This window comes from Pseudophryne corroboree, chromosome 6 (assembly GCF_028390025.1).
Source record: "Pseudophryne corroboree isolate aPseCor3 chromosome 6, aPseCor3.hap2, whole genome shotgun sequence".
Classification (NCBI taxonomy): Eukaryota; Metazoa; Chordata; class Amphibia; order Anura; family Myobatrachidae; genus Pseudophryne; species Pseudophryne corroboree.
In genome coordinates, this window is record NC_086449.1 from 29,808,540 (window position 1) to 29,828,539 (window position 20,000).

At 44.8% G+C, this 20,000-nt stretch overlaps 1 protein-coding gene across 1 annotated transcript in view; it reads right to left on the minus strand.

Moving 5' to 3' along the window:
- The window catches only part of LOC134934168 (extracellular calcium-sensing receptor-like), a 32,267-nt gene that overhangs the window by 390 nt on the left and 11,877 nt on the right, over window positions 1-20,000 (minus strand). Inside the window, exons 5-8 of the mRNA XM_063929663.1 lie at window positions 12,628-13,431; window positions 9,935-10,162; window positions 7,687-7,810; window positions 1-518 (exon numbers count right to left, since the gene is read on the minus strand). The exon at window positions 1-518 is cut by the window's left edge and continues 390 nt beyond it. Of these exons, the coding sequence (XP_063785733.1) occupies window positions 1-518; window positions 7,687-7,810; window positions 9,935-10,162; window positions 12,628-13,431 (1,674 nt within the window). The remainder of the gene's footprint in view (window positions 519-7,686; window positions 7,811-9,934; window positions 10,163-12,627; window positions 13,432-20,000) is intronic.

The window sequence follows — 20,000 nt, forward strand, 5'->3', positions numbered from 1 at the left end:
TGGGAAAGGAGGGGCGATTGACAGCCATGTGATGCACAAGAGGAACTGTAACAAGAAACCGACGAAAATGATCATGTAGGACACCCGAGGATTAGTCCATCTCCTCAGATTGCTGCCTGGCCTAGTGGCCATAAAGGCAAACACCACCATGATAGTTTTAGCCAAAATGCAAGATATGCAGAGGGCAAAAACCAGTCCAAATGTGGCTTGACGGAGCAGACATTTCTCAGGTTGGGGGTAGCCAATGAAAGCCAAAGGGCAGAGGAAACATAAGGACAATGACACAAGGAGAAGGCAACTTAGAGAGTAGTTGTTGGCTTTTACTATAGGAGTGGACTTATTTTGCCTAAAAAGTCTTAAAATTAGGTTAGGAATGAAGAAGGACAAGATGGATGTGATGGTTAAAGTTGCTCCCAGAGGATCATCATAGGAGAGGAACTCCATGTGTTTCTCAAGGCATTTGGACTTTTCTGGATTTGGCCACTCATTCCATGGACATGTGACACAATCAATAGAGTCTGAAATGTAATAATAATAATAATAATAATAATAATAATAATAATAATTTATGTGTGTATTTATATACAGTAGATCAGAGTTTTCAAACTCTACCATTACAGTCCAGGTTTTAAGTATACCCATTAGAGATGAGCGCCTGAAATTTTTCGGGTTTTGTGTTTTGGTTTTGGGTTCGGTTCTGCGGCCGTGTTTTGGGATCGAACGCGTTTTGGCAAAACCTCACCGAATTTTTTTTGTCGGATTCGGGTGTGTTTTGGATTCGGGTGTTTTTTTCAAAAAACACTAAAAAACAGCTTAAATCATAGAATTTGGGGGTCATTTTGATCCCAAAGTATTATTAACCTCAAAAACCATAATTTACACTCATTTTCAGTCTATTCTGAATACCTCACACCTCACAATATTATTTTTAGTCCTAAAATTTGCACCGAGGTCGCTGTGTGAGTAAGATAAGCGACCCTAGTGGCCGACACAAACACCGGGCCCATCTAGGAGTGGCACTGCAGTGTCACGCAGGATGTCCCTTCCAAAAAACCCTCCCCAAACAGCACATGACGCAAAGAAAAAAAGAGGCGCAATGAGGTAGCTGTGTGAGTAAGATTAGCGACCCTAGTGGCCGACACAAACACCGGGCCCATCTAGGAGTGGCACTGCAGTGTCACGCAGGATGGCCCTTCCAAAAAACCCTCCCCAAACAGCACATGACGCAAAGAAAAAAAGAGGCGCAATGAGGTAGCTGACTGTGTGAGTAAGATTAGCGACCCTAGTGGCCGACACAAACACCGGGCACATCTAGGAGTGGCACTGCAGTGTCACGCAGGATGTCCCTTCCAAAAAACCCTCCCCAAACAGCACATGACGCAAAGAAAAAAAGAGGCGCAATGAGGTAGCTGTGTGAGTAAGATTAGCGACCCTAGTGGCCGACACAAACACCGGGCCCATCTAGGAGTGGCACTGCAGTGTCACGCAGGGTGTCCCTTCCAAAAAACCCACCCCAATCAGCACATGATGCAAAGAAAAAGAAAAGAAAAAAGAGGTGCAAGATGGAATTATCCTTGGGCCCTCCCACCCACCCTTATGTTGTATAAACAAAACAGGACATGCACACTTTAACCAACCCATCATTTCAGTGACAGGGTCTGCCACACGACTGTGACTGATATGACGGGTTGGTTTGGACCCCCCCCAAAAAAGAAGCAATTAATCTCTCCTTGCACAAACTGGCTCTACAGAGGCAAGATGTCCACCTCATCTTCACCCTCCGATATATCACCGTGTACATCCCCCTCCTCACAGATTATCAATTCGTCCCCACTGGAATCCACCATCTCAGCTCCCTGTGTACTTTGTGGAGGCAATTGCTGCTGGTCAATGTCTCCGCGGAGGAATTGATTATAATTCATTTTAATGAACATCATCTTCTCCACATTTTCTGGATGTAACCTCGTACGCCGATTGCTGACAAGGTGAGCGGCGGCACTAAACACTCTTTCGGAGTACACACTTGTGGGAGGGCAACTTAGGTAGAATAAAGCCAGTTTGTGCAAGGGCCTCCAAATTGCCTCTTTTTCCTGCCAGTATAAGTACGGACTGTGTGACGTGCCTACTTGGATGCGGTCACTCATATAATCCTCCACCATTCTATCAATGTTGAGAGAATCATATGCAGTGACAGTAGACGACATGTCCGTAATCGTTGTCAGGTCCTTCAGTCCGGACCAGATGTCAGCATCAGCAGTCGCTCCAGACTGCCCTGCATCACCGCCAGCGGGTGGGCTCGGAATTCTGAGCCTTTTCCTCGCACCCCCAGTTGCGGGAGAATGTGAAGGAGGAGATGTTGACAGGTCGCGTTCCGCTTGACTTGACAATTTTGTCACCAGCAGGTCTTTCAACCCCAGCAGACCTGTGTCTGCCGGAAAGAGAGATCCAAGGTAGGCTTTAAATCTAGGATCGAGCACGGTGGCCAAAATGTAGTGCTCTGATTTCAACAGATTGACCACCCGTGAATCCTTGTTAAGCGAATTAAGGGCTGCATCCACAAGTCCCACATGCCTAGCGGAATCGCTCCGTGTTAGCTCCTCCTTCAATGCCTCCAGCTTCTTCTGCAAAAGCCTGATGAGGGGAATGACCTGACTCAGGCTGGCAGTGTCTGAACTGACTTCACGTGTGGCAAGTTCAAAGGGCATCAGAACCTTGCACAACGTTGAAATCATTCTCCACTGCACTTGAGACAGGTGCATTCCACCTACTATATCGTGCTCAATTGTATAGGCTTGAATGGCCTTTTGCTGCTCCTCCAACCTCTGAAGCATATAGAGGGTTGAATTCCACCTCGTTACCACTTCTTGCTTCAGATGATGGCAGGGCAGGTTCAGTAGTTTTTGGTGGTGCTCCAGTTTTCTGTACGTGGTGCCTGTACGCCGAAAGTGTCCCGCAATTCTTCTGGCCACCGACAGCATCTCTTGCACGGCCCTGTCGTTTTTTAAAAAATTCTGCACCACCAAATTCAAGGTATGTGCAAAACATGGGACGTGCTGGAATTGGCCCAGATTTAATGCACACACAATATTGCTGGCGTTGTCCGATGCCACAAATCCACAGGAGAGTCCAATTGGGGTAAGCCATTCCGCGATGATCTTCCTCAGTTGCCGTAAGAGGTTTTCAGCTGTGTGCGTATTCTGGAAAGCGGTGATACAAAGCGTAGCCTGCCTAGGAAAGAGTTGGCGTTTGCGAGATGCTGCTACTGGTGCCGCCGCTGCTGTTCTTGCGGCGGGAGTCCATACATCTACCCAGTGGGCTGTCACAGTCATATAGTCCTGACCCTGCCCTGCTCCACTTGTCCACATGTCCGTGGTTAAGTGGACATTGGGTACAGCTGCATTTTTTAGGACACTGGTGACTCTTTTTCTGAGGTCTGTGTACATTTTCGGTATCGCCTGCCTAGAGAAATGGAACCTAGATGGTATTTGGTACCGGGGACACAGTACCTCCAACAAGTCTCTAGTTGGCTCTGCAGTAATGATGGATACCGGAACCACGTTTCTCACCACCCAGGATGCCAAGGCCTCAGTTATCCGCTTTGCAGTAGGATGACTGCTGTGATATTTCATCTTCCTCGCAAAGGACTGTTGAACAGTCAATTGCTTACTGGAAGTAGTACAAGTGGGCTTACGACTTCCCCTCTGGGATGACCATCGACTCCCAGCGGCAACAACAGCAGCGCCAGCAGCAGTAGGCGTTACACGCAAGGATGCATCGGAGGAATCCCAGGCAGGAGAGGACTCGTCAGACTTGCCAGTGACATGGCCTGCAGGACTATTGGCATTCCTGGGGAAGGAGGAAATTGACACTGAGGGAGTTGGTGGGGTGGTTTGCGTGAGCTTGGTTACAAGAGGAAGGGATTTACTGGTCAGTGGACTGCTTCCGCTGTCACCCAAAGTTTTTGAACTTGTCACTGACTTATTATGAATGCGCTGCAGGTGACGTATAAGGGAGGATGTTCCGAGGTGGTTAACGTCCTTACCCCTACTTATTACAGCTTGACAAAGGGAACACACGGCTTGACACCTGTTGTCCGCATTTCTGGTGAAATACCTCCACACCGAAGAGCTGATTTTTTTGGTATTTTCACCTGGCATGTCAACGGCCATATTCCTCCCACGGACAACAGGTGTCTCCCCGGGTGCCTGACTTAAACAAACCACCTCACCATCAGAATCCTCCTGGTCAATTTCCTCCCCAGCGCCAGCAACACCCATATCCTCCTCATCCTGGTGTACTTCAACACTGACATCTTCAATCTGACTATCAGGAACTGGACTGCGGGTGCTCCTTCCAGCACTTGCAGGGGGCATGCAAATAGTGGAAGGCGCATGCTCTTCACGTCCAGTGTTGGGAAGGTCAGGCATCGCAAACGACACAATTGGACTCTCCTTGTGGATTTGGGATTTCAAAGAACGCACAGTTCTTTGCGGTGCTTTTGCCAGCTTGAGTCTTTTCAGTTTTCTAGCGAGAGGCTGAGTGCTTCCATCCTCATGTGAAGCTGAACCACTAGCCATGAACATAGGCCAGGGCCTCAGCCGTTCCTTGCCACTCCGTGTGGTAAATGGCATATTGGCAAGTTTACGCTTCTCCTCCGACAATTTTATTTTAGGTTTTGGAGTCCTTTTTTTTCTGATATTTGGTGTTTTGGATTTGACATGCTCTGTACTATGACATTGGGCATCGGCCTTGGCAGACGACGTTGCTGGCATTTCATCGTCTCGGCCATGACTAGTGGCAGCAGCTTCAGCACGAGGTGGAAGTGGATCTTGATCTTTCCCTAATTTTGGAACCTCAACTTTTTTGTTCTCCATATTTTATAGGCAGAACTAAAAGGCACCTCAGGTAAACAATGGAGATGGATGGATTGGATACTAGTATACAATTATGGACGGACTGCCACGGTTAGGTGGTATAAAAAAACCACGGTTAGGTGGTATATATTATAATAATAATACAATTATGGATGGACGGACTGCCTGCCGACTGCCGACACAGAGGTAGCCACAGCCGTGAACTACCGCACTGTACACTGGTTGATAAAGAGATAGTAGTATACTCGTAACAATTAGGATGACACTATGACGGTATAAAGAATGAAAAAAAAACCACGGTTAGGTGGTAGGTATATAATAATAAATAATACAATTCTGGTCGGACGGACTGCCTGCCGTGTGCCGACACAGAGGTAGCCACAGCCGTGAACTACCGCACTGTACACTGGTTGATAAAGAGATAGTAGTATACTCGTAACAATTAGGATGACACTATGACGGTATAAAGAATGAAAAAAAAAACCACGGTTAGGTGGTAGGTATATAATAATAAATAATACAATTCTGGTCGGACGGACTGCCTGCCGTGTGCCGACACAGAGGTAGCCACAGCCGTGAACTACCGCACTGTACACTGGTTGATAAAGAGATAGTAGTATACTCGTAACAATTAGGATGACACTATGACGGTATAAAGAATGAAAAAAAAAACACGGTTAGGTGGTAGGTATATAATAATAAATAATACAATTCTGGTCGGACGGACTGCCTGCCGTGTGCCGACACAGAGGTAGCCACAGCCGTGAACTACCGCACTGTACACTGGTTGATAAAGAGATAGTAGTATACTCGTAACAATTAGGATGACACTATGACGGTATAAAGAATGAAAAAAAAACCACGGTTAGGTGGTAGGTATATAATAATAAATAATACAATTCTGGTCGGACGGACTGCCTGCCGTGTGCCGACACAGAGGTAGCCACAGCCGTGAACTACCGCACTGTACTGTGTCTGCTGCTAATATAGACTGGTTGATATTTAAAGAGATATTAGTAGTATACAACAATACTATACTGGTGGTCAGGCACTGGTCACCACTCCTGCAGCAAAAGTGTGCACTGTTAATTAATATAATTGTACTCCTGGCTCCTGCTAACAACCTGCAGTGCTCCCCAGTCTCCCCCACAATTAATTATAAGCTTTTAATTTATACATTGATGACTGTGCAGCACACTGGGCTGAGCTGAGTGCACACAGACTGAGTCACACTGTGTGACTGACTGTGCTGTGTATCGTTTTTTTTTTCAGGCAGAGAACGGATATAGCAGAGAGAAGTGAACGGATATATTATATTAAATAAAAGTTAACTAGCAACTGCACTGGTCACTGACTGTGGTAAACTAACTCTGTCTGCGACTCTGCACAATCTCTCTCTCTCTATCTAATCTATCTCTATTCTAATGGAGAGGACGCCAGACACGTCCTCTCCCTATCAATCTCAATGCACGAGTGAAAATGGCGGCGACGCGCGGCTCCTTATATAGAATCCGAGTCTCGCGATAGAATCCGAGCCTCGCGAGAATCCGACAGCGTCATGATGACGTTCGGGCGCGCTCGGGTTAACCGAGCAAGGCGGGAAGATCCGAGTCGCTCGGACCCGTGAAAAAAAACATGAAGTTCGGGCGGGTTCGGATTCCGAGGAACCGAACCCGCTCATCTCTAATACCCATACTTGAGCACAGGTGACCTCAGTTAATTTGATTTAACCATCTGGATTTAAACATGGATATCCTTAAAACCTGGAGTGTAATGGCAGAGTTTGGGAAGTGCAGATATTACCAAAAGTCTTAACTCAAGTACAGTAATAGCTTGTTTAAAAGTGTTTTAGACTGAACAGAGAGATAGGGCAAGTCTCCAATTCTCAGGCCAAGTTTCTGCCTTCTATGCAACATACTGTCTAGCAGCTGCGCTTGCCAGGGCTAAAAAAAGGGATGTGTCAGTGTCAGTATTTGCCATGGGAAGTTGCTGGAACCATGTGCTGAAAGACATGGCTTATTGTAGTGACTATTTGTTAGTGTCAGTCAAATACTTATATGATGTTGAATTTGGCCTAATTCAAGATTGCAGAATAAACTGTATTATTCTTTTGCGCCATATCTGTATTCCTATCTTTGTTTACCAGGGGGAAGACCTTGCCTCTCTGCTGGGGTGAGGAAGAACAGGAAAGTATTTTCATAAGAGAACCATCCTTCTGTACATCAAGGTACTGTATTTCCATTCTATACACATTGCACCCAAAAGAGCCCATTAGCCACCGGGGTATGACAAAATGTGCTTATGTGCATTTCATGCAGTGTTGTGCAGAGAATATATGCCATTCCTTTCTGTCCCTGCCCCATTGAAGCGTAGGGTTATTTTGTTGTCTGAATCCAAATAACCTACAGGTATGCTTTTGGAACTTGAGAGGAAACCCATGTAAACACAGTGGAACACACAAGCTTCACACAGATAGATGGGGTGTTCTGCGGCAGTAATGCTAGCCACTACGCCACCATGTATACTCTTTTAGAAATTGCTATGAAATCTAAAATCTTGGCATTTGTGTGTGCATATTTATTTCATATTCAAAGATACACAGACAATGGGGGGAATGTAAGAGCCTGCAAAAATCAGGCATCAGTAAGAGTCCGGCGAGCTTGACCATTCTTTTAAAAAGCTGCAACATTTGAAAAAAGTGTGACTTTTGAATAAAAATAAAATCAGGCAGCCTCACTGGAGTCATGCCAATGTCTGCATCTCACTGGCTATTACACCCCCCCCCCCCCCTTATATCAATCACACCTCTTACCTGTAAGGTTGGAGATCTCTCCCTGTGGACAGGGGACACACTGGAAGCAGCAGGTGGGTTGTCCTCTCCTAGCTGCCTTCCTGAATCCTGGTGGGCAGCTCTCAGTGCAAACCGACACTGGTACCTGGGAAGTGTGTGGCTAGGTTAGCTTCTAGTATGTTATTAGCTAACGCTGATCTTTACCCAGTCCAGTTATAGTATTTACTATTTATTTATTATTTATTAGCAGTTTCTTATATAGCGCAGCATATTCCATTGCGCTTTACAATTAGAACAATAGTTATAGAACAAAACTGGGTAATAACAGACAGACATAGAGGTAGGAAGGCCCCGCTCGCAAGCTTACAATCTATAGGGAAATAGGCATTAATACACAAGGATAGATGCTACCTGTTACATAATGGTCCACCAGATTGCTAGGTTCTAATGGGTTGTATGATATGATCACCCAGCACTGTTGGAAAACAAAATGTGAGGTTATGGGGACTGTGCAGAGGGAATGTAACTGGATAGGGAAGCATTGAAGGTTATGTGTGTGGGTCTGGAATTTGGTAGGCTTGTCTGAAGAGACGAGTTTTCAGGGAACGTTTAAAGGTTTGGAGACTAGAGGAGAGTCTTATTGTGCGTGGGAAGGCATTCCATAGAGTGGGTGAAGCCTGGATAAAGTCCTATAATTTTGAGTGGGAGCAAGGTATACATGTGGATGAGAGACGCAGATCTTGTGCAGGTCTGGTAGGGAGATATTTTGAGATGAGTGAGGAGATGTATGATGGTGCAGTTTGGTTAATAGCCTTGTATTTACTAGTTGTTAGTTGCAGGCTTTATTCAATTAGAACAAGTTAAAACTGGCTTTGCATTGTTTATACTATTTATAAAGAGAAGGTGTATGATAGAATGAATTCAATTATTCAGGAGGTAGACTCATCTGTTTTAGCACAGAAACCAATTTCCAAATTTTTGCATAGCTTTATCCAAGTTTGGTGGATCTTGGCCAGATCCGAAAAAGGGCATTTTGGGGTGGAAACTGGGTAACCACAATGTGACCACACATAACTTTTCTTGTGACAGTGACAGAGGTGGCTCAAGGGGACAGACTGACCTGGCTATTGTTCAGGGTGCTGAGGCATGGGGTGCAACTGCAGTCACCCCACAAGCACTGTGCCACAATCTGTTAGAGGCACGCTCTGCACTGACATTTTTTATGGTCAGCCAACAGCCACTAGGACAAGGGTCTAGAGGCTGGAGTGATATGGGGCAAGAGGCTGGAAAGCATGGGGCTTGACTAACAGGGAACAGGTAGCGAGAAAGAAAGCAGGCTGGAGTTACATGCAGCAAGAGGTTAGAAAGACAGGAGGCTGGAGTGACGGGTAGCAAAAGGATGGAATAACAGGGGGCAGGTGGCTGGAGTAACAGGGTAGTTGATATATGGGACAGGAGGATGGAGAGACACAGGAGGCTGGAGTGACAGGGAAGTAGCGACATGGGGAAGGAGGCTGGAGAGACACAGTGGGCAGGAGGCTGGAGTGACAGGAAGTAGCAACATGGGGAAGGAGGCAGCAGAAACACAGGGGGCAGGAGGCTGGAGTGACAGGGCAGTAAAGAAATGGGGCAGGAGGCTGGAAAAACACGGGGTAGGAGGCTGGAGAAGCAAAGTGGAACAGAGGCTGATGACACAGGGAGTATGAGATTGGTTGAACCTCTGTAGTATCTTCCAGACCACGAATAGTGAATACTGACTGAAGACACCGTCTGCCCAATGAGGATCAGTTTCTTCAGAGGTTTTCCATTTCCCAGAGAACCACAATATAGGTAAGGTGTATTTTTATTTAGAACACATGGGGTCGCACACGCCAGAGGCTAGGAAATCTCCATCCTTGGTCAGAGATCCTGGCCCTGTCCCTCCCCTGCAATGGCGATGACACAGCCCTATTTTGGAAACATCTACTATCGCTGCCCCCCTCCTCGCCACCAAATGTCATCAGACTGTCAATCACTGAGTCGCAGTATGGATCTAGCGTATGCGCAAAGTACTGGACCAGAGCGTCGGGACTTGAATCAGACCCAATGTGTAGTTGTGATATTGACCTATACTCTCGCTGTAATGTTGTTGGATTTGCACATGGAAATAATGCGATACATACAAACAGCATTTGGCATTTTTAGAATGAATTAAAAGGAAATATAATTTCCTGTACTAAAATGTAATAGATTGCCATTTCATTGTTATCTTTTTCTGCCACCTAAATACCTGTTTGTCTTCAGTAGCCCAAAGCAACAGACTTGAGTTGATGGTGAAAACTTGACCTAGAGAAGCTGCGGTGTCGTAACTGCCGACCTTGACTTGCCGTATGGCATCACTTGGACCCAGCTGCCAATTTACAATGTCATAGAGTGCAGGCGGGTCTCCATTCTCATCGAAGTAAAGTTCTCTCCTGCTACTCAGTTTTACCCTCACCCTCTTCATATAATGCAGAAGCTGCAGAAGGATAAATGAATAAAACATGAGATTAGTTTACCAGATTGCATCTACTGAAATAGACTTTTCATTTTATTTGCATATTGTACATTTCCGTACATAGTACAATATGTCTTGGCCACACTGCATGCTTCGGTTGTAATCGTTGTAGTTTGAGATAGTTTCAGATCTATTTGTTTTTGGTTTTGATGGATGAGACAACTGTGAGTAGGTGGACACAATCAACAGTAGTTAGGAAAAAAATTGGGTAAGGAACGGCCTCACAGATCCTTGCCATTTCTGAAATTGTGGAATACTAGGTACGTGGCCACCGGACTCCCATGAACAACTGGTAACACTTCAGTCAGTGATGGTTTAGTGGAGTTTCCCCATATTGGGGCAGATTACAGCCATGTGGGTGAACAACAGAAGTGGCCAGAAGATTAATATGTAAGAGAGACGAAAATATGAGGCACTGAGGATGTCTGAAGACCAGTGACCTTCAGAAGTGATGAGAAGACGAAGGCACTGAGATGTTTGAAGCATCAGGTGCTTTGCCGGATTGATGAAAGGCAAAACACCTGAAGATCTGGCACAGTATGGATAGTCCACTCGCTGGACAAAAAAGGTTGCTCATTTGTTATTCTGATAACCTGAGTGGAGTTCACTCTTATAGTGAAGATGAAGACCTGTCTACTTGCTGTGAAAGAGTACCTGCACATTGAGCCTGACATGTGCGAATCGCGGTATGATGCGTAACAGTACCCCCCTCTTAAGGATGGACCCGGAACACCCAATGTAGGATTTTGGGAAATCGAAGATGAGTTGCTTTTTTTTAAACAAAGTCTACAGAATGTACATTTGAAGTACTGTATTAATTCAATCTGATTCTTGTGGATCAAATACCTTTAATCAATCAAAAATGAAAGCATTCCTCATGAGATTCAAGATACAAGGATTATTTTTACCTCACCCCAGTTGGGTCTTGTTTTGGGTTTGAGACTAGATAACCATCGGTTTGAGTCACGATACATTAGGGGTAATATTTAATTGTTATATCGCGCCCGATCTCCTGTCTAAAGTGACAAAAGATTGCGGGGCGAAATTCAATTGATCACTCTTATTGCACTGATAGCACCTAGAGAGGTCTGTTTAGCCGCATAAAGCGGCTAAACCCAACCAAACTAATAAGTGCGATGTGAAAAGTTCCATTTAAGTGCTCAAATGGGTCACTTTTCTCGCATTTCACTTGCCACCCCCGGGGGAAGGGGGAGGGGGGTGCGAGGTGAAATACTAGCACCAGCAGCCATTGTGCCACAACGGAGCTACAAATGAATTGCACCCAGTAAATACTAAGAGATGGAGCGAACTGGAGCTTATGAATCACAGAATTAATTACAGAAAGGATCACATCTGGGAGCAAGCTTCATAGCAGATTATGAATGGAGAGCCATGCTTTGTTTCCTACTTCTAAATTGGGTGTAGCTCGATTCTTCTTATCCGCAAAACACATTTTGTGGTCCACAGTACTTAAAGTGGTCCTAGAGAGATGGTGGAACTCACCCCCCCTCTTAGGTGCCTATCAAATAAAGGGACTGGGTGTAATCTAAAAGGGGTGTGGCCTCAAAATAAAGGGACATGGTCATACAATAGTATCCCCAATTTAAATGACACCGCAAAGTAGCACACTCTAATTCACATTACACCACATAGTAGTGTCCCTTCATGTTATGACACACATTAGTGCCTCATATACTCATAATGCCCACAGTAGTACTGCCACTAATACACATAATACCCACAGCAGTAGTGCCCCTTATGCAATGCCCCACTGTAGGGGCAGTGCCTCTTATGCAATGCCCACAGTGGTAGTGCCCCTTATGCAGTGCACCTAGTAGTGGTGCCCCCTATGCAATACCCCCATTAGTAGTGCCTCCAGTAGTAATGCCCCCTGTAGGTTAGGTTTAGGCACCTCCCAGGAGGGGCTAGGGTTAGGCTGCGGGGGAGAAAGGAGGTTGAGGTTGGGATGTGGGGTAGGGGGTTAGAGTTAGGCATCACTGGGAGGAGGTTAGGTTTAGGCACTAAGGGGGTTAGGCTGTGGGGAAGGGCTAGTTAGTAATAGGCTCCACAGGTGGGAGGTAAGGGGTAGGCGCTAAGTGTGGAGATTAGGGTTAGGCTGCGAGAAGGGAGGGTTAGTGTAGGGAAGGGGGTAACATACTTACCTCGCCTCTGTTGGGATTTCAAACATTGGGATCCTGGCTGTCCAGCGGTCAAACATACTGAACCTGTACCAATGGCATCCTCTGCCACTATATACAGTATTTCTTGGTGAACGTGTGCAGCATTTTTGAGTATCCTCTTTGCAAAATGTACAAAGCAATATTAAAAGTTCTAACTACTCTTTATACAGTATTTAAAGCTCTGTGTGTCAGTTATATTATGTGAACAATACTTTGTCAGAATGATTTAATAATTTAGTTTCTCACCTGCCATGGACTGAAGTTCCATATATGAGAAACTGGACCTTCCCCTTTGTTCCCTTCTCTGAGATCCTTCAAAGCATTTGCTACAACGTAAACGGCAGTGTAGATATTATAGGAAACCCTTAAATTGGAGACGTCATTATAACTGTTCCGGATACTGGCTAGATTCTCTTCTCCTGTACACACTTTGTCTTGGATTGACAAGTTTTTTTCAGTTGGAAATTTGCAATTGAAAGCTTCCTCCCAAAATGACTTCACCAAATTTCCTCCTAGAGTCATGTTAGGATGGATCTTATTAAGAAATTCTCCAAATCCCGGAATCAACCCACTGTAATAAGCTAAACCGACTGTGCCAAACAGCAGATGAGAGAAGCGTTCCATATGTTGTAGAGTAGTTGTAGACCACCCTTCACTAGCCACAAATAATATGCCCTTAATGTTCTGTTTCACTATTTCATTCAGGATAGGGAGCAAATCAAGTCCAGTGGAGAAGACAACCACAGTTCTAGCTGACGATTCCTTAATGACTTTAACTATGTGTGGAGCGTTGCGATCTTGCTTGCTAGTTAAAATATTCTCCATGAAGGCCACACATGCTCCAGCCTTGATGATCTCTTGCCTGACTACCTGAATTCCCTGCTGTCCATAGTCATTGTCCACGGCCAGTAGGCCGATCCAAGACCATCGGAAGTGCAACACAAGCTTTGCAAGTCCTACAGACTGGAATGCATCACTAGGGACAGTCCGGAAGAAGGAGGGAAATTGCAACTTGTGACTCAGAAAGGAGCTTGTGGAATAATGGCTGACCTGTTGAAAAAATATAAAAACAAATAAAATGATACCGTGACAGTCTTACTGTTGCTCTAAGTTACATAGTTACATAGTCAGTGAGGTTGAAAAGAGGCAAACTGCCCATCGGGTTCAACCTGTATTCTGTGTTAATCTATACATATTATTATGTGCCTGCTGAAGTAATGGCTTAGTATCAAATGAAAACAATGATTCTTACCACTCCCAGATAATGTAATGTCCATATGTTATATGATATAGCCCTGGATACATTTACCAGTTAGGAATTTGTCCAATCCGCTTTTAAATACATTTACAGAGTCTGCCATTATTACCCTCTCCGGCAGGGAGTTCCAAATCTTTATTGCCCTTACAGTGAAGAACCCTTTCCTATGTTGTGTACAGAATTTCTTCTCCTCTAACCTAAGCAAGTGCCCACGCGTCCTATATAGAGTTCTTTTGATAAACAAATCCGCTGCTAGCTCCTTGTAATTACTAGAGATGAGCGGGTTCGGTTCGCCGAGAACCGAACCCTACCGAACTCCACGTGTCAAACACGGTTCCGAGCCCGGCTTGGTTATTCCCGCCTGACTCGGAAAACCCGAACGAGGCAAAACGTCATCATCCCGCTGTCGGATTCTCGCGGGATTCGGATTCCATTTTCACTCGGGCATTGTAGAGAGTACAGAGAGGATGTGGCTATGTTCTCTCAGTGTCAGTTCTCAGTATCATTGTGCTGCATCTTGCTGCTGTAGGGTGCTGTGGTAGTAGTGTCCTGTGACTGTGCATCGGTCATCATCATTCCAGTCACAGTGGTATCTGGGGGGTGACAACTCCAGAGTACTTTTGTGCTGCTCACTAATACTAATACTAGTACAGTGTCTTGTGCTGCTCAGTGTCAGTTCTCAGTTGTATCATCAGTGCTCAGTATCACTGCTCAGTAGTATCATCAGTGCTCAGTATCACTGCTCAGTAGTATCATCAGTGCTCAGTATCACTGGTCAGTGCTCATGGGTTGTGCTGCATCGTGCTGCTCAGTGTCAGTTCTCAGTATCACTGCTCAGTAGTATCATCAGTGCTCAGTATCACTGCTCAGTAGTATCATCAGTGCTCAGTATCACTGCTCAGTAGTATCATCAGTGCTCAGTATTACTGGTCAGTGCTCACTGTCTTGTACTGCATCGTGCTGCTCAGTGTCAGTTCTCAGTATCACTGCTCAGTAGTATCATCAGTGCTCAGTATCACTGCTCAGTAGTATCATCAGTGCTCAGTATCACTGCTCAGTAGTATCATCAGTGCTCAGTATTACTGGTCAGTGCTCACTGTCTTGTACTGCATCGTGCTGCTCAGTGTCAGTTCTCAGTATCACTGCTCAGTAGTGTCATCAGTGCTCAGTATCACTGCTCAGTAGTATCATCAGTGCTCAGTATCACTGCTCAGTGCTCAGTATCACTGGTCAGTGCTCAGTGTCTTGTGCTGCATCGTGCTGCTCGGTGTCAGTTCTCAGTATCACTGCTCAGTAGTATCATCAGTGCTCAGTATTACTGGTCAGTGCTCAGTGTCTTGTGCTGCTCAGTGTCAGTTCTCAGTATCACTGGTCAGTAGTATCATCAGTGCTCAGTATCACTGCTCAGTAGTATCATCAGTGCTCAGTATCAGTGGTCAGTAGTATCATCAGTGCTCAGTATCACTGGTCAGTGCTCAGTGTCTTGTGCTGCATCGTGCTGCTTAGTGTCAGTTCTCAGTAGTATCATCAGTGCTCAGTATCAGTGCTCAGTAGTATCATCAGTGCTCAGTATCACTGGTCAGTGCTCAGTGTGTTGTGCTGCATCGTGCTGCTTAGTGTCAGTTCTCAGTATCACTGCTCAGTAGTATCATCAGTGCTCAGTATCACTGCTCAGTAGTATCATCAGTGCTCAGTATCACTGGTCAGTGCTCAGTGTCTTGTGCTGCATCGTGCTGCTCAGTGTCAGTTCTCAGTAGTATCATCAGTGCTCAGTATCAGTGCTCAGTAGTATCATCAGTGCTCAGTATCACTGGTCAGTGCTCAGTGTGTTGTGCTGCATCGTGCTGCTCAGTGTCAGTTCTCAGTAGTATCAGTGCTCTGTATCTCTGCTCAGTGGTATCATCAGTGCTCAGTATCACTGGTCAATGTCATGTCAGAACAAAATGTTTTGGAGGTTGTGGAGGTGTCTTCCTCAGAGGAGTCTGTACCAGGTACTCAGGATTGCCTGTTTCCACCAGTCCCAGATATGAATTGCTTCTTTTTTGGTGGGGTGATTCATTTCTTCTTTTTTTGTGGGGGTCCAAACAAACCAATCATTTCAGTCACAGTCGTGTGGCAGACCCTGTCGCTGAAATGATGGGTTGGTTAAAGTGTGCATGTCCTGTTTATACAACATAAGGGTGGGTGGGAGGGCCCAAGGACAATTCCATCTTGCACCTCTTTTTTTTATTATTTGCATCATGTGCTGTTTGGGGCCTAGTTTTTTAAAAGTGCCATCCTGTCAGACACTGCAGTGCCACTCCAAGATGGGCCAGGTGTTTGTGCCGCACACTTGTGTCGCTTAGCTTAGTCATAGAGCTACCTCATTGCCCTCTTACTTCTTGGTACATATGGGACAGCTACTTCTTGGCATGATGTGCTGTTTGGGGACTATTTTTTTAAAAGTGCCATCCTGTCTGACACTTCCGTATATGTCCAGTGGTACTGCCATTTGATATAATTCCCGACATTACTGCCATTTAATTCTAGTGATTTTGTCATTTTCTTCCAGTGATTTGGACCAATAATTCCATTGATTAAACGAATAATTCCAGTGATATTGCCTTATAATTCACATGATACTGGAGTCTAATTCTAGATGGGCCAGGTGTTTGTGTCGCTTAGCTTAGCCATCCAGCAACCGCCATCCAGCGACCTTGGTACACCTCTTTTTTTCTTTGCATCATGTGCTGTTTGGGGACTATATTTTTAAGTGCCATCCTGTCTGACACTGCAGTGCCACTCCTAAATGGGCCAGGTGTTTGTGCCGCCCACTTGGGTCGCTTAGCTTAGTCATCCAGTGACCTCGGTGCAAATTTTAGGACTAAAAATAATATTGTGAGGTGTGAGGTGTTCAGAATAGACTGGAAATGAGTGGAAATTATGGTTATTGAGGTTAATAATACTATAGGATCAAAATTACCCCCAAATTCTATGATTTTAGCTGTTTTTGTGTTTTTTTCAAAAAACACCCGAATCCAAAACACATCCGAATCCAAAACCCGAAAGGGTGGTTTTGCCAAAACGCATCCAAATCCAAAACACGACCGCGGACCCGAATCCAAAACCAAAACACAAAACACGAAAAATGCCCGCTGCACATCTCTAGTAATTACCCTTTACATATTTGAAGATATTAATAATGGCCCTCATTCCGAGTTGTTCGCTCGGTAAAAATCTTCGCATCGCAGCGATTTTCCGCTTAATGCACATGCGCAATGTCCGCACTGCGACTGCGCCAAGTAAATTTGCTATGCACTTAGGAATTTTACTCATGGCATTTTCATTGTTCTGGTGATCGTAATGTGATTGACAGGAAATGGGTATTACTGGGCGGAAACAGGCCGTTTTATGGGCGTGTGGGAAAAAACGCTACCGTTTCCGGAAAAAACGCAGGAGTGGCCGGAGAAACGGGGGAGTGTCTGGGTGAACGCTGGGTGTGTTTGTGACGTCAAACCAGGAACGACAAGCAGTGAACTGATCGCAGATGCCGAGTAAGTCTGAAGCTACTCAGAAACTGCTACGAGGTGTGTAATCGCAATATTGCGAATACATCGTTCGCAATTTTAAGATGCTAAGATTCACTCCCAGTAGGCGGCGGCTTAGCATGAGCAAATCTGCTAAAATTCACTTGCGAGCGAACAACTCGGAATGAGGGCCAATGTCTCCTCTTAGACGCCTCTTTTCTAGTGTATACATGTTTAACCTAGAGAGCCTTTCCTCGTACTCCAGAGACTCTAACCCTTTTATCAGTTTAGTAGCTCTTCTTTGCACTCTTTCTAGTTCCCCGATATCTTTGTTATAATACGGTGCCCAGAACTGAACACAATATTCCAAGTGCGGACGTACCAATGCTTTATACAGCGGCAGGATTACATCCTCGTCCCTAGTCTCAATTCCCGTTTAATGCACGCAAGCACCTTTCTTGCCTTCTTTGCACACTTTGACTTTGTGTACTGTTATTAAGCCTATTATCTATAAGCACCCCCAAATCTTTTTCCACCATAGTTACCCCTATATTTTCCCCGTCCAGAGTGTAGGATGCAGTCAACGTAGCCATCAACTGTACTGGGTCAGCTATCCACAGTGGATATCCTGTTTACCTGCAAAAGACTGCCAATTCCACCTTCGGTTTAATTAACCGTAAACAGAAATACCTTGCAGTAGGTCGAGAGGGTCATTAGGGTGACATGAAAAAACACTTGAAAAGGTCGACAGGTGCAAAACATCAACACAGTCAAAAGGTCAACATGGAAATGGTCAACAAGGAAAAGGTCGACACGTGTTTTTGGTGTTTTTTAGGTTTAATTTTCTATGTTCAAGCACATGTGACCCCAATAATATAAAGTCATCAGTAACAGCCTCATGATGGTATGAATGTCAGGGGGACATGTACCAAGCAGTGATAAAAGTGGAGAAGTGAGCAAGTGGAGAAGTTGCCCATGGCAACCAATCAGCATTGACGTAACATTTACAATTTGCATACTATAAACATACACAGAGCAGCTGATTGGTTGTCAGGGGCAAGGGGGGTAATTCCAAGTTGATCGCAGCAGGACATTTTTTAGCAGTTGGGCAAAACCACGTGCACTGCAGGGGGGGCAGATATAACATGTGCAGAGAGAGTTAGATTTGGGTGTGGTGAGTTAAATCTGCAATCTAAATTGCAGTGTAAAAGTAAAGCAGCCAGTATTTACCCTGCACAGAAATAAAATAACCCACCCAAATCCAACTCTCTCTGCACATGTTATATCTGCCTCCCCTGCAGTGCACATGGTTTTGCCCAACTGCTAAAAAATTTCCTGCTGCGATCAACTTGGAATTACCCCCAACGTCTCCACAGTCTCACTTCTCCACTCATCACTGCTTAGTACATGTCTCCCTTAATATTCAAAATATATCTCCCAGCATTTACGCACAAAATCATTGTGCACCTGTTCTACCGAACTCCGCCCCGATCCACCCAAATCTCACAGCGGCCAAACCAGAAATGTCAGCTTTTGCGTGACGCTCTGCCCCTTTCAAGGACCAGTCAAAATCGTATCCTTTAAACCTCCTAAACTATTTTTTTGATGTGTGACATTTGTACATCTGTGTGCGTATGAGTCTGAATCTGTATACGAACTGTTACAGCGCAGCGGCTGCCTATTTGCATGCGTGTAAAACGTAATGACTGGGAATCTGTAGTGCACTTTCAGTGGTGTCTGGCTGTACCTACGATGCAAATAAGATGCACAATGTAAAGAAAACGACCGTACGCTAATCCTCTAAGGGATTATCATGTTCACACAGTAACATCAATTTCTGAAGCCCAAAATACTATGAACCAAACCGTCAGTGACATGTTATTCTTCTGTAGTAAAAGCCAACATACTGTAAATGCTCATTTTATTTAAAAATAAAGAAAGAAAATTACAAATAATCATTTTTAATTACAATATGCTATAGCCAGATCATTTGCAAGCCAATGTGTTACAAGTCCAGTAGGGTGAGTGGATAGATTCTAAGGGTTTGTACAGCATAAAATACAGCATTAAATTAGATTATGTCGTACAAATTAAACGAAAGCTGAGATTTAAATATATATAAAAGTAACTAAGCACAAAAAATAACATATACAAATATCAGCAGGTTTACCAAAGCACAACATACAAAATGCTGAGACAAATATATATATTAAAGCTTGGGGTATATACATTGGGTTTAGTATGGTATGCCGGCGGTCGGGCTCCCGGCGACCAGCATACCGGCGCCGGGAGCCCGACCGCCGGCATACCGACAGCGTGGCGAGCGCAAATGAGCCCCTTGCGGGCATGCTGCGCTCGCCACGCTGCGCTCGCCACGCTGCTGGCATGGTATTTATTCTCCCTCCAGGGGGGTCGTGGACCCCCACGAGGGAGAAAAACTGTCGGTATGCTGGCTGTCGGGATTCCGGCGCCGGTATACTGTGCGCCGGGATCCCGACAGTCGGCATACTGAAGACCGCCCTATACATTAAAGAAAATTGGATCTGGGAATTACACAATGAAAAAAACAAAACAAAGGTACAGTATTGGATCTAAAGGTATGTTTGTCCATTAGCTGTGCTGTAAAAAAACATATGGATATGGATACATGGATTGTATTTGGATTCTGTTTACCAGTTTACATACAGTGTGTATGTATATATATATATATATATATATATATATATATATATATAATATGTATATATAAACCGAGCTTTTACAAAAATACAATGAAATTTCAAATACTGTGAAAGATGTGTAAGTGTATCACGCAGTTACAGATAAGTTATTGAGAATTAAAAACAAGTTCCTAA